The following is a 13073-nucleotide window of genomic DNA, read 5'->3' on the forward strand; positions in this document are numbered from 1 at the left end:
CTACCTCTCTTTTTCCTTTTTCCCTTTTTTTAAACATCAGAGCTACAGCTCTCTTATGTGTGATGCTTTACTGCCTCTCTTAGCACCACCCATCCTTCTCCACAAGAAAGAATGAAAGAAGAGCACCAAGCACTTTAGGTCTCTGATGTTTATGTGAAATTCCTGACCTAGAGTTTAGCAATTATTTCCCTTCTATGCATCAACAATATCAAAGATAATTAACAAATACTGCAAAAAAGTGAGTTATAGAAGAATCAGTAGATTCCCTGGTTTAGAGACTGACTGTTTTTGAACTTAGCCCTATGCATTTTTATTCTCAAAGTTTGTTTTGTTTTTTCCCTTTCTAATGAACAGTGACACATAGGTGCCACAGTAATCTAAAGTAAATTCTAAATTTTATTGAAGTTTGAGGTCACCGTAAAGATTTTTCTACTATGAGTTAGCATTTTTGGCTAGTCTAATAAAATTTGCTTTCTGAATTCAGTATTTTCTGCATTTTTTATGGAAATTAAGACTTGAGACTAGGAAGGGATTTTTAAAATCTCAGAAGCACTTATTTTCCCAAATAAAGAACTGTGACTCAGGTTAAAGTCACACCTAGTTACTGGCAGAATTGGGATGGAGCTGGGACTCTTATATCTCAAAGTGGGGTGATAGGAAGCACTCGGTCAACTCTCAAAGTCATTTTTTAAAAAGCAGTACATCTTCCTAGAGATGTATTTTACTTAGATGTTACTTTTTATAGGATCTGGAAAGCCATTGGTTTTATAATGAACAATGTATTTTGGAGAAGAGTAGACATGAATACTAATCCTTAATATAAAACATTGCTGTTTCAAAACAAGTCATTCATTTATTTGGCTGTGTCAGGTCTCCGTTGCGGCGCCCGAATCTTGGCTGTGTCCTGAAGGGTCTTTTGTCGTGGCCCTCCAGTTCTCCAGCTGTGGCGCCCAGGCTCCAGAGCACGCCGACTTGGTAGACGTAGCGCTCTGCCTTGGTTGCTCTGCGGTGTGTGGGACTTTAGTGACTCGACCAGGGATAGAACCCATGTCCCCTGCATTGCAAAATGGATTCTTAACTACTGGAGCACCCGGGAAGTCCCAAAACATTGCATTTTTAAGAACAAAATGGAAAACTCCAAGCTCAAGGGGCTTCTTTGGTGGTCCAGTGGTTAAGACTCTGTACGCCCAATGCAGGGAGCCTGGGTTCGATCCCTGATCAGGGAACTAAGATCCTGCATGCTACGTGGCATGGCCTAAATGAATTAATTAATTACATTTCCTTGTTTTAAAAAAAGCTCCGTGTGCGCGTCCTCTCTTCTGCCAGCGGGAGGGCCGGGGAAGGGGGGAGAAGCACAGTTCCACACCCCACATGCTGCCCGGTATGAGTAGCTGGCTAAGGCACATGTTTGTGGGGGGCTGCAGCCTAGCTGGATTTCAGTGGACACATTCCTTTTTTTGGAGTTCTCTGGCTGTTTTCCGGGTGTGCAAAAACATGTAAAGTTAACCCATGTCCCCGGTCAGTCACCATTGTCTTGCTTTCCCGCCACCAGTAAGCATGCTGTAAATAATAGGCTTCCCAGGATTCTAGTTTAGGCTCATGGGCCACATTCAGACCCTGCCCAAGGGATGAAGAAAGCGACCACTTCATTTTACCCAAGACAGTGGTGCCAGAGCTCAGCCTTCTCCGCCCCCCCACCCCCCCACCACCCCCAACCCGCCACGTTATTAATGTTTCACATCATTTCCTCTGGTCGCAGGATTATTCTTCAGCTGTAATTCTCCATGTAGTAGAAAGCTAGTTCTTGCTATCAGAATCTTGATATTCTGGGACAATTCCAGTTCTGGCTGGCAATAGCATGGTCACAAAGCTTTTCAGCAATGTGCGCCAGTGAATTTTAACAGCAGAAAGATAGCAAGACTCCATCAATGAATGACTGGCTTTGAAGGCCATTTGCACGTTAACTTTAAAAAAAGAGTCTTGCCTGTAGCTTCCGCCCCACTCTCCCCCACTTTGGCCAAGTCCCATTAATTTTGTTGAAGGTTTTTATTTTCTGCTGAAAATGCAGGAAATTTAGACAACTCTCTTGGAATCCCCCCAAAACTAATACAAACAAGATACATATGCTTCTCTTAAGGAAACTAAAAATAAATGATTTGGAACTATTTAACTGTATAAATTCCCTCTTAAAAGAAAAAGGAAGTTTATTTAACAAAGCAGCCCTGACTGCTGTTGACAGGGTAAGGTGCTGCCACAGCTGCCAGCTCGTCCATTTGACGTGAATTCACTACTTAACACAGATCATGTTCACTGTTCGTTACCAACATGTACAAAACCATCAGAAACATCTGAAAAGGGGGCCATTTTCTCAAGGCCCTTGTATTTACATTTGAGATTTTCTGCAATAAAATAAGCCTGGCTTTTTTTTTTTTTTTTTTTTCCTTTTTGAGAAGAAAGTCTATTTGACGTGGGATCCATTCCTGGCATGGAAGTTGTATGTACGAAAAAGTAAATACCATAAATGAAAAAGACACAATATTCTTTCCATATTTTGCTACTCTACCAATGAACCATCTGATTTTATCTCTGACAAAGCTAATTTTGGTTAGTTTTTGGAAATGTGTCTTTTAAAAAAAAGAAAGTGTGTCTTTTTAAGAAACTTTATTCCATAAATAAAGGAAAACTAGTCCCTAAAGGACTAGTTTTGTAAATTAATAAAAGTGGGATTTAGCACATATCTAAAGCTAAGAGATGTGATTCTTTGCACTTATAATATTTGCATTAATTTATCTACTTTGGAAAGGCAGTTATCTCTATGTTCTTTCCGTAATAGTATTTAAAATTTAAATGATTTATAGAGTTACGTGTTAAAACAGGTATTATCAGAAAATTATAATCAACCACTCCCTAATTTAAGCTTATTTTTAATTTCTGCATTACATTTAATATCTCATTTTTGTTTTCTAAAGCACTAGTATGCTTTCTAGTGTGAGTGACAATATGAAAAAATATGATATTGTATAAAATGTCTTTGCTCTAGCTCCTTTGATTATATTTTCAGTCAATTTTAGTAATGAAAGAAAAAACTTTATGTTCTTGACATTTAATTTATAAATCTGCAGCTGAAAATAATCTTTGAAAGATAGCATTAGAATTAGAACTTGTCACAGAAACAGTAAACAAAGAAGTAAACTACCTAGTAATTCCTTTAAGTATAAGAGACTTAGTATAACTTCTAAGGAGCCTCAGTCAGACTGATGAATGTAAGTTAAACCTCATGTGGAGTATACTTACTGAGGTAGTTTATACTTTACCTGACTTGGGGATAAAATAAATGATCAGTAGTTTGGTTTGGGTTTAAATGAGCAGATACCTGTTTGGGGATTGAATATATTATCCTGTTTGTTGCAGCAAATTACTTAATAAAACATCGAGAATAAATTATCAGTATGTTTGTTTGAAAGAAAGTATAAGCTATCAATAGGTAATTCATTTTTTATATTTAAGTTTAATATATTAGGACTTACGGGGCCTAATATATTACATATAACATAGGTTACATGTAACATAAATGAGTACAAAATACTTAGGAACATGAAATTCTGCAGAAAGCTAATGTTTTGATTTGTATTACTATGATAGTTATACCGTCTCACTGGGTTGCTCTTAGATGAGAGAAATTTCAGAGAAAATTCTGAACTCAAAGTTGCTTTCTCCTCTTCTTCTAATTCAAGTAGCAGTGTAAGATGAAAATACAATTGAGAGAACTATAGTCACGATTATGTTGTCAGTTCCCAATATGAAGGCTAATCCCTTTTCTTTGCTCCAAACACATAAAAGTAATAGATGAACCATAACTAGAAAAAAACCTTGAAACCACATAGCCACACCCTAAAATGAGAAAGAGAACTTCTTGATCAATGAGAAATAGAAAAAGCGCTCGAAGCAGATAGCAGGGTCTGAAGCTGTGAGGCTGCTAAGCTTCTCGTCTGGAAGGAGGCAGGAGTGGTTGGAAGCTCAGCTGCTGCGAGGCAGGCGCAGCACTCAGGGGCCCTTGGGAGGCAGCATGCTAGTGCCGGGTTCCCTGCTGGAAAGTAAGGAGGAGAATAGATCGCTCACTGAAAAGAGCCTGAATAGAGGCACTGATAATGACCCAGTTCTGTGTCTAGGGAGGTGGGAAGACCCAGAACGAGCCTCACTCTGGAATCTTGAGCCTATTGTGAGGGGATGTGGCTTGGTGACAGACCTTGCTTATCCTGCCTTTAATGTGATTGCAGGGCAGCAGCCCTGATAAACCAGCGATGAGACCTCGTTTCAGACTGAGAGCTCTAGAAAGCTCTGCATGACCTGTAGGCTTGGGGGGATTAAGCCATACTTAGTGAGCCTACATAACTAAAATTCCAAAATATATGCTAACATCTAACTTAATACTAAGAAAGACAGCCAACATAGTCATGATCATGTTTAAGGTAAGTTTATCCAAAGAGAAGCAAAAATTAATAGGATAATTTTGAAAGTATTCTTAAGTATTTTTAATATCCTCAAAGATAAATGAAGGATATAGTATTTATTGAGAAGAATAAATAAATATAAAATAAAAACAGGGAGAAATGAAACAAGAACATGACTCAGAACTATTTCATTAGAAAGCTTAGAATGAAAAATATAGTCTTTGGATTTGAAAGCTCAGTAGACAAATTCTAAACTGGACAGTATCAAAGACAGTAAGTTGTAAGATAATGATAAAAAATTATCCAAATTATCTTTATGGAAGAGACTAGGTTGTCAGATGGAAAGAACACTCTGAATACTAAGCCGGATAAATGAAGATAAATCAACACAGAAACACATGGTTGTGAAAGTCAAGAGTGTTAAAGAATGAAAAGTAAACCTTAAAAGCTACCACAGAGCTTTTCCACAGGGCAACAATAGTTAGGTTTGTATGATGAACTGCTCAAAGCCAAAAACAGATGCCAGAATAAAGTGAACAAGTATCTTTAAAGTGTGTAAGGAAGTGACTAATTCTGTACCCCATAAACTATAAGGGTGAATGTAAAATAAAGACATATTTCAACCATGCTAGGACTGAAAGTTTATTATCTATAGACTTCATTGAAAGCACTATTAAAGGATGTACTTCAGATATAAGAAGTTTACCTGTAGAGAAGCAGAATGCAAGAATCTGTGGTGTGCACTGAAATCCATATGTAAAGTTAGTCAACCACTGACTTTTTGTTCTCTCAGTCCTGTCCGACTCTTTGTGACCCAATGGACTGCAGCATGCCAAGCTTCCCTGTCCTTCACCATCTCCCGAAGTTTGTTCAAACTCATGTCCATCAAGTCAGTGATGCCATCCAACATCTCATCCTCTGTCATCCCCTTCTCCTTCTGCCTTCAGTCTTTCCCAGCATCAGGGTCTTTTCCAATGAGTTGGCTCTTCACATCAGATGGCCAAAGTATTGGAGTTTCAGCATCAGTCCTTCCAGTGAATATTCAGGATCCAATATTTAGGATTGACTGGTTTGATCTCCTTGCTTTCCAAGAGACTCTTAAGACTTTTCTCCAGCGCCACAGTTCTAAAGCATCAATTCTTCAGCGCTCAGACTTTTTTATTGCCCAGCTCTCACATCCGTACATGACTACTGGAAAAACCATAGCTTCAACTGTATGGACCTTTGTAGGCAAAGTAATGTCTCTCTTTCTTAATACGTTGTCTAGGTTTGTCATAGCTTTTCTTCCAAAGAGCAAGCATATTTTAATTTCACAGCTGCGGTCACTGTCCACAGTGATTTTGGATCCCAAGAAAATAAAGTCTGTCACTGTTTCCATTTTTCCCCCATCTATTTGCCATGAAGTGATGAGACTGGATGCCATGATCTTCGTTTTTCACATGTTGAGTTTTAAGCCAGATTTTTCACTCTCCTCTTTCACTTTCATCAAGGGGCTCTTTAGTTCCTCTTTGCTTTCTGCTGTAAGGGTGGTGTCATCTACATATCTGAGGTTATTGATATTTCTCCCTGCAATCTCGATTCCAGCTTGTGCTTCATCCAGCCCAGCATTTCACATGATTTACTCTACATATAAGTTAAATAAGCAGGATGACAGTATACAGCCTTGACATACTCCTTTCCCAATTTTGAATCAGTTTGTTGTTTCATGTCCGGTTCTAACTGTTGCTTCTTAACCTGCATGCAAATTTCTCAGGAGACAAGTAAGGTGACTTGGTATTCCCATCTCTGAAGAATTTTCCAGTTTGTTGTGATCTCTACAGTCAGAGGCCTTAGTGTAGTCAGTGAAGCAGAGGTAGATGTTTTTCTGGAATTATCTTGCTTTTTCTATGATCCAGTGGATGTTGGCAATTTGATCCCTGGTTCCTCTGCCTTTTCTAAATCCAGCTTGTACGTCTGGAAGTTCTCGGTTTACATGCTGTTGAAGCTAGCTTGAAGGATTTTGAGCATTACATTGCTAGCATGTGAAGGGAGTGCAGTCTTGCGGTAGTTTGAACATTATTTGGCATTGCCCTTTGAGATTGGAATGAAAACTGGCCTTTTTTGAGTACTGATTTTTTAAAAAACAATTTATGTTTTTTTTTAAAAAAACATGAAATTAAAAACCTAAGCAACTTTAACAAAACAGGGAAGAATGGGGTCAGCACCTTGCTGTTCAAGGAGAAGTTAAAAGTGTATTAACCTCCTTTGATCTTGTTCAGGAGGTAAATAGCAGTATTTTATCTATTTTTATTGATTGATTGATTACAGTGGGTCTTCGTTATCGCGCACAGGTTTTCTCTGGTTGCAGTGAGCAGAGGCTATTCTCCACCTTCTCTTGTTACGGAGCAGGGCTGAAGAGCACGTGGGCTTCGGTAGTTGCAGCTCACAGGCTCTAGAGTGCGGGCTCAGAAGGTGTGACGCGCAGGCTTAGCTGCTCCTCCGCAGCATGCTGGGATCTCCCACATGCTGGAACCCATGTCTCCTGTATTGGCAGGTGTTTCTTATCCATGGGCCACTTTATCCCTTGGACATTGTTTTTACTTTCCTTTTTTCCTGTCCCGTAAATGTTGATTTGTTGCTGGACATTGTTCTTAAAACAATACAGGTGGAGGTAAATTGTATGGAAATAAGTATACCTTTTTGTCTGCTAGATCAGGATAGTAAACTTTTCCATCAGAGTCCAGATAGTAAATATTTTTTATTTTGTAGGCCATGCAGTCTTAGATGTGAAGTGTATTTTACCTAATAATAATATAGCCATTCCTACTTTATTTTGATTAATAGTTCATGTTATATCTTTTTCCATTCTTCTACCTTCAATCTAACTTTATTTAAAGTGAGTTACATTTGAAGTTTCTTGTAGATAGCATATAGTTTCATCATGTATTTTTTATCCAGTTGTTCAGATTTTAATTATTGAAATCTCTTTGTATGGATTTGCTCTAGACACTTTACATACATAACTTACATAACTTGCCACATCTAGTAGTGCTGACATTGTCCCAATTCAAATGAGAGGTAGAAAGTATCCTCTCTTTAAATTCCTTTGCTCTCCCTGGTTTATAATGGAATTGTCTTAGGTGTTCCTTTGCATCCATTGAGAACCACATCAGTGTTACAATTTTTGCCCCAACTGTCAAACATAATTTAGAAAACTCAAAAGAAGAAGGAAAGTGTCATATTCACCTATGTTTTTTCCTTCTATTGTTCTTTCAAGAGATGTGTTGATTACTTTGAATTTTGCTCTTATTAACTATTTCACGTTCAGATTCCCAAAGACTATTAACTCTCAGGAAACACAAAACATTAGGCTGTTTATCTGTAAATATGAACGTCGAAATGACAGTGCCAAAAAGTGAGGTCATATTCTGAATTAGAAACTCTTCTTGGAATTGATAAGACCCTACCACCACTTTATATTGTGCAAGTTTAGTGATTTAGGGTGGTACATTGATAAGAGTACAAATTAGGATCTATTGATCAAAACTCCGAATTTTCTTCTAGATTGGCAATTATAATTTATTAATGTGAAATTTATGATTATCACCATATTTAGTTCAAAAGTATAACTCACATCCTTTAGTAACTGATAAACTTAATTCTAAAAATTCTTGACAAAAATAATCTTAAACAGTTCTTGTGCATGATCGTTCCAGTGCTGTTATTAATTGTAAAGCAGTTGCCCTCATTCTAATTAATTCTGTGTCAAGGAGGAAAATACTGACTCTTATGGGGATTTTCTTTCTTTATCAGGCACAGGACCTAAATGTCATTGAAGAAGTGATTCGAATGATGTTAGAGATCATCAACTCTTGCCTGACAAATTCTCTTCATCACAATCCAAACTTGGTGTATGCGCTTCTTTACAAACGAGATCTCTTTGAACAATTTCGAACTCATCCTTCATTTCAGGATATCATGCAAAATATTGATCTGGTAAGTGTAAATGGAGATTTTTATTATGATTCTTATTTAAACATAAAAGTAGAGAAAGTTTATCAAAACTTGATTTTTAAAAAAAACCTACAGTAGTCTCTTGAACGTTAACGGTATTTGCCATCTATTCTAAGAGTTGTCACTTTCCACATGTGTGTGTATGTATTATATACAGACATGTATATGTACATGCACATATGTCTTTAGGAGAATTGAGATCATATTTTATATCTTAATAATTCTGAATTCTACCATTTTTACCTAACACATTTTCTTGTGATATTAATTCTTTGAAAATTTCACATTTTAATAACTATAACATCTATTTCATGGATCACAGCCTTGTCATGGCATGTCAGAGGGGCTTGCATAACAATGAAGCTATGAGCCATGCTGTGCCAGGCCACCCAAGACAGACAGGTCATAGTACAGAGTTCTGACAAAACGCGGTCCACTGGAGGAGGAAATGGCAACCCACTCCAGTATTCTTGCTAGAGAAACCCATGGAGATATGAAAGGGCAAGAAGATTTGACACCAGAAGCTGAGCCCTGCAGGTCAGAAGGTGTCCAGTATGCTACTGGGGTAAAATGGAGGGCAATTACTAACAGCTTCAGAAAGAAGGAAGCGGCTGGGCCAAAGTGGAAACGACCCTCAGTTGTATATGTGTCTGATGGGGGAAGTAAAGTCCAATGCTGTAAAGAATAGTATTTCTTAGAAACCTGAAATGTTAGGTTCATGAATCAAGGTAAATTGGATGTGATCAAGAAGGAGATAGCAAGGATGGACATTGAGATCTTAGGAATCAGTGAACTAAAATGGATGGGAATGCGTGAATTTAATTCAAATGACTGTTACATCTACTACTGTGGGCAAGAATCCCTTAGAAGAAATGGAGTAGCCCTCATAGTCAACAAAAGAGTGAAATGCAGTACTTGGGTGCAACCTCAAAAACAATAGAATGATCTCAGTTCATTTCCAAGGCAAACCATTCAACATCACAGTAATCCAAGTCTGTGTCCCAACCACTGATGCTGAAGAAGCTGAAACTGACTGGTTCTATGAAGACCTACAACAATTTTAGAAGTAACACCCAAAAAATATGTCCTTTTCATCATAGAGGATCACAATGCAAAAGTAGGAGGTCAAGAGATGCCTGAGATACAGGCAAGTTTGGCCTTAGGGTACAAAATGAAGCAAGGCAAAGGCCAGCAGAGTTTTGTCAGATGAACACACTGGTCATAGCAAACACACTTTGCCATCAACCCAAGAGACAACTGTACATGTGGACATGACCAGATGATCAATACTGAAATCAGATTGATTATACTTTGCAGCCAAAGATGGAGAAGCTCTATGCAGTCAGCAAAATAAGACCTAGAGCTGAGTGTGGCTGAAATCATGAGCTCCTTATTGAAAAATTCAGGTTTAAATTGAACAAAGGAGGGAAAACCACTAGACCATTCAGGTATGACCTAAATCAAATCCTTTATGATTATATAGTGGAGATGATGAGTAGATTTAAGGGATTAGATCTGGTAGACAAAGTGCCTGAAGAACTACAGTGTTACGGAGATTTGTAACATTGTATGGGAACCAGTGACCAAAACTGTCCCAAAGGAAAAGAAATGCAAGAAGGCAAAGTGGTTGTCTGAGGAAGCTTTACAGTTTAGGAAAAAAGGTAAGCAAAAGGCAAAGGAGAAAGGAAAAGATAATACCAACTGAGTGCAGAGTTCCAGAGAATAAAAAGGAGAGATATGAAAGCCTTGTTAAGTGAACAGTGCAAAGAAATAGAGGAAAACAATAGAATGGGAAACACTAGAAATCTCTTCGAGAAAATTGGAGATATCAAGAGATATTTCATGCAAGGATGGACATGACAAAGGACAGAAATGGTAAGGACCTAATAGAAACAGAAGAGATTAAGAAGAAGTGGCAGGAGTACACGTTAGAACTATACAAAAAACGTCTTTACTGACCTGGTTAACCACGTTGGTGTGGTCACTCACCTGGAGCTGGACATCCTGGAATGTGAAGTCAAGTGGGCCTTAAGTGGCAAAATTCCAGCTGAGCCATTTCAAATCCTAAAAGATGATGCCATTAAAATCAATATGTCAGCAAGTTAGGACTCACTCAGCACTGGCCACTCAGCAGTGGCCACAGGATTGGAAAAGATCAATTTTCATTCCAATCCCAAAGAAAGGCAATGCCAGAGAATGTTCAAACTCCCGTGCACTTGTGCTCATTTCACATGCTAGCAAGGTAATGCTCAAAATCCTTCAGTTAGCTTCAGCAGTATGTGAACCAGGAACTTCCAGATGTACAAAATGGATTTAGAGAAGACAGAGGAACCAGAGACCAAACTGCCAACATTCATTGGATCATGGAGCAAACAAGGGAGTTCCAGAAAAACATCTACTTCTGCTTCATTGACTACCCTGAAGCCTCTATGTGGATCATAACAAATTGTGGAAAATTCTTAAAGAGTTGGAAATACCAGACCGCCTTATCTGTCTCCTAAGAAACTTGTATGTAGGTCAAGAAGCAACAGTTAGAACCAGACATGGACCAGTTGAATGGTTCAGGATTGGGAAAAGAGTATGACAAGACCGTATGTTGTCATCCTGCCTATTAAACTTCTATGCCAAATACATCATGTGAAATGTGGGGCTGGATGAATCACAAGCTGGAATCAAGGTTGCCAGGAGAAATATCAACAACCTCAGATATGCAGTTGATACCACTCTAATGGCAGAAAGCAAAGAGGAACTAAAGAGCCTCTTGATGAGGGTGAAAGAGGAGAGTGAAAAACCTGGCTTAAAACTCAACATTCATAAGATTGTGGCACCTGGTCCCATCTCTTCATGACAAATAGATGGGGGGAAAGTGGAGACAGTGACAGAAATAATTTTCTTGGGCTCCAAAATCACTGTGGACAGTGTCCACAGTCATGAAGTTAAAAGACGCTTGCTCTTTGGAAGGAAAGCTATGACAAACCTAGACAGTATATCAGTTTGCTGACAGAGGTCCTTGTAGTCAAAGCTGTGGTTTTTCTGGTAGTCATGTACAGATGTGAGAGTTGGACCATAAAGAAGGCTGAGCACAGAAGAATTGATGCTTTCAAATTGTGATGCTGGAGATAACTCGAGAGTCCTTTGGACTGTGAGGAGATCAAACCAGTCTATCCTAAAGGAGATGAACCCTGAATACTCATTGGAACGACTGTTAATAAAGCTGAAGTTACAATACTTTGGCCACCTGATGAGAAGAGACGACCCTTTGGAAAAGACCCTGATGCCGGAAAGGCAGAAGGAGAAGGGGGCAGTTGAGAGAGAGATGGTTGGGTAGTATCACCACTCAATGGACATAAATATGAGCAAACTCTGGGAGATTGTGGAAGACAGAGGAGCATGCTACAGTTCACGAGGTCACAAAAAGTCAGACACAATTTAGTGACCAAACAACATTAACCTGTATTATGGAGATCCTAAAATATGTTAACCCTTACCCCATTATTGCTTATTTGATTGTTTCTAATATTTTGTAATTAATTCATAACTGACAGCTTCTAAATAAAGTATAGCTCACCTTTTTTAGTTCTGTTGTTGGTATAGTCTTAAAACTGGAATTTACTGTCAGGTGTCTGTATTTTCAAGATTCACCCATGTCAAATTGCTGTCTGGATGTATTGTACAACTAATGTATCTGTGCATCATCTCATACGTCTACAAGTGAGCTATGAGAGGACCTACCTCACTATACTTTTATAGCTTTGAGTATTATATTTGTTTTAGCATTTGCTATTTTGTATTAAAAATGGTATTCATTATTTTTAATTTTTATTTCTTTCATAATTAGTGTGATTGAACATTTTTCACAGTTCTGTGAACCTTTACTTCCTGTTCTTTTTAAAAACACTTTTCTGCTAATCCTTCTGTTGCTATATTAATGTTTCCCAGTTTGATTTGATTCCATAGCTATTTGTTGTATAGCTTATCAGGTTCACAGTTGCTATGCACAAGAGGAAGCTGAAGAGCTACCATTCCTGTCCTTGTTTTACTTATATTTGTTGTTGTTTAGTCATCCAATCGTGTCCGACTCTTTGCAGCCCCATGAACTGCAGCGTGCCAGGCCTGCCTGTCCCTCACCATCTCCCGAAGTTTGCCCAAGTTCATGTTTATTGCATCGGTGATGTCATCCAGCCATCTCATTCTCTGATGCCCTCTTCTCCTTCTGCCCTCAATCTTTCTCAGCATTGGGGATTTTTCCAGTGAGTCAGCCATTTGCATATCATTTACTTAAATTTGGGAAGATTTTAAATAATTACTGCACAAGTATAAATACATAGTTATTTCCATCATGACTGAGCACAGGTGCATACCTTCCTCCAGGACGTGCACCTCATAGTGAAATTGCTGCATAACATGTACCATTTCCTTTATTACGTGTGTGCTCTGCTAAGTTGTTTCAGTCATGTCCGACTCTATGCAGGCCTGTGGATTGTAGCCCACCCAGTCTCCTCTGTCCTTGGGATACTGCAGGCAAGAATACTAGAGTGGATTGTCATTCCCCTCTCCAGGGGATCTTCCCAACTCAGAGATCAAACTGGCATCTGTTATTTAACCTGCTTTAGCAGGTGATTTCTTTTA

General features: G+C 38.5%; 1 protein-coding gene across 6 annotated transcripts in view; it reads left to right on the top strand.

Moving 5' to 3' along the window:
• DYM (dymeclin) overlaps positions 1–13073 on the top strand; it is a 385106-nt gene that overhangs the window by 301751 nt on the left and 70282 nt on the right. For all 6 annotated transcript variants that reach the window (XM_070452575.1, XM_070452578.1, XM_070452576.1 and 3 more), the window contains one exon: positions 8244–8426. In XM_070452575.1, coding sequence (XP_070308676.1) covers positions 8244–8426 — 183 coding nt within the window. The remainder of the gene's footprint in view (positions 1–8243; positions 8427–13073) is intronic.

The sequence above is a fragment of the Odocoileus virginianus genome, chromosome 22 (assembly GCF_023699985.2).
Source record: "Odocoileus virginianus isolate 20LAN1187 ecotype Illinois chromosome 22, Ovbor_1.2, whole genome shotgun sequence".
NCBI classification, from domain to species: Eukaryota; Metazoa; Chordata; class Mammalia; order Artiodactyla; family Cervidae; genus Odocoileus; species Odocoileus virginianus.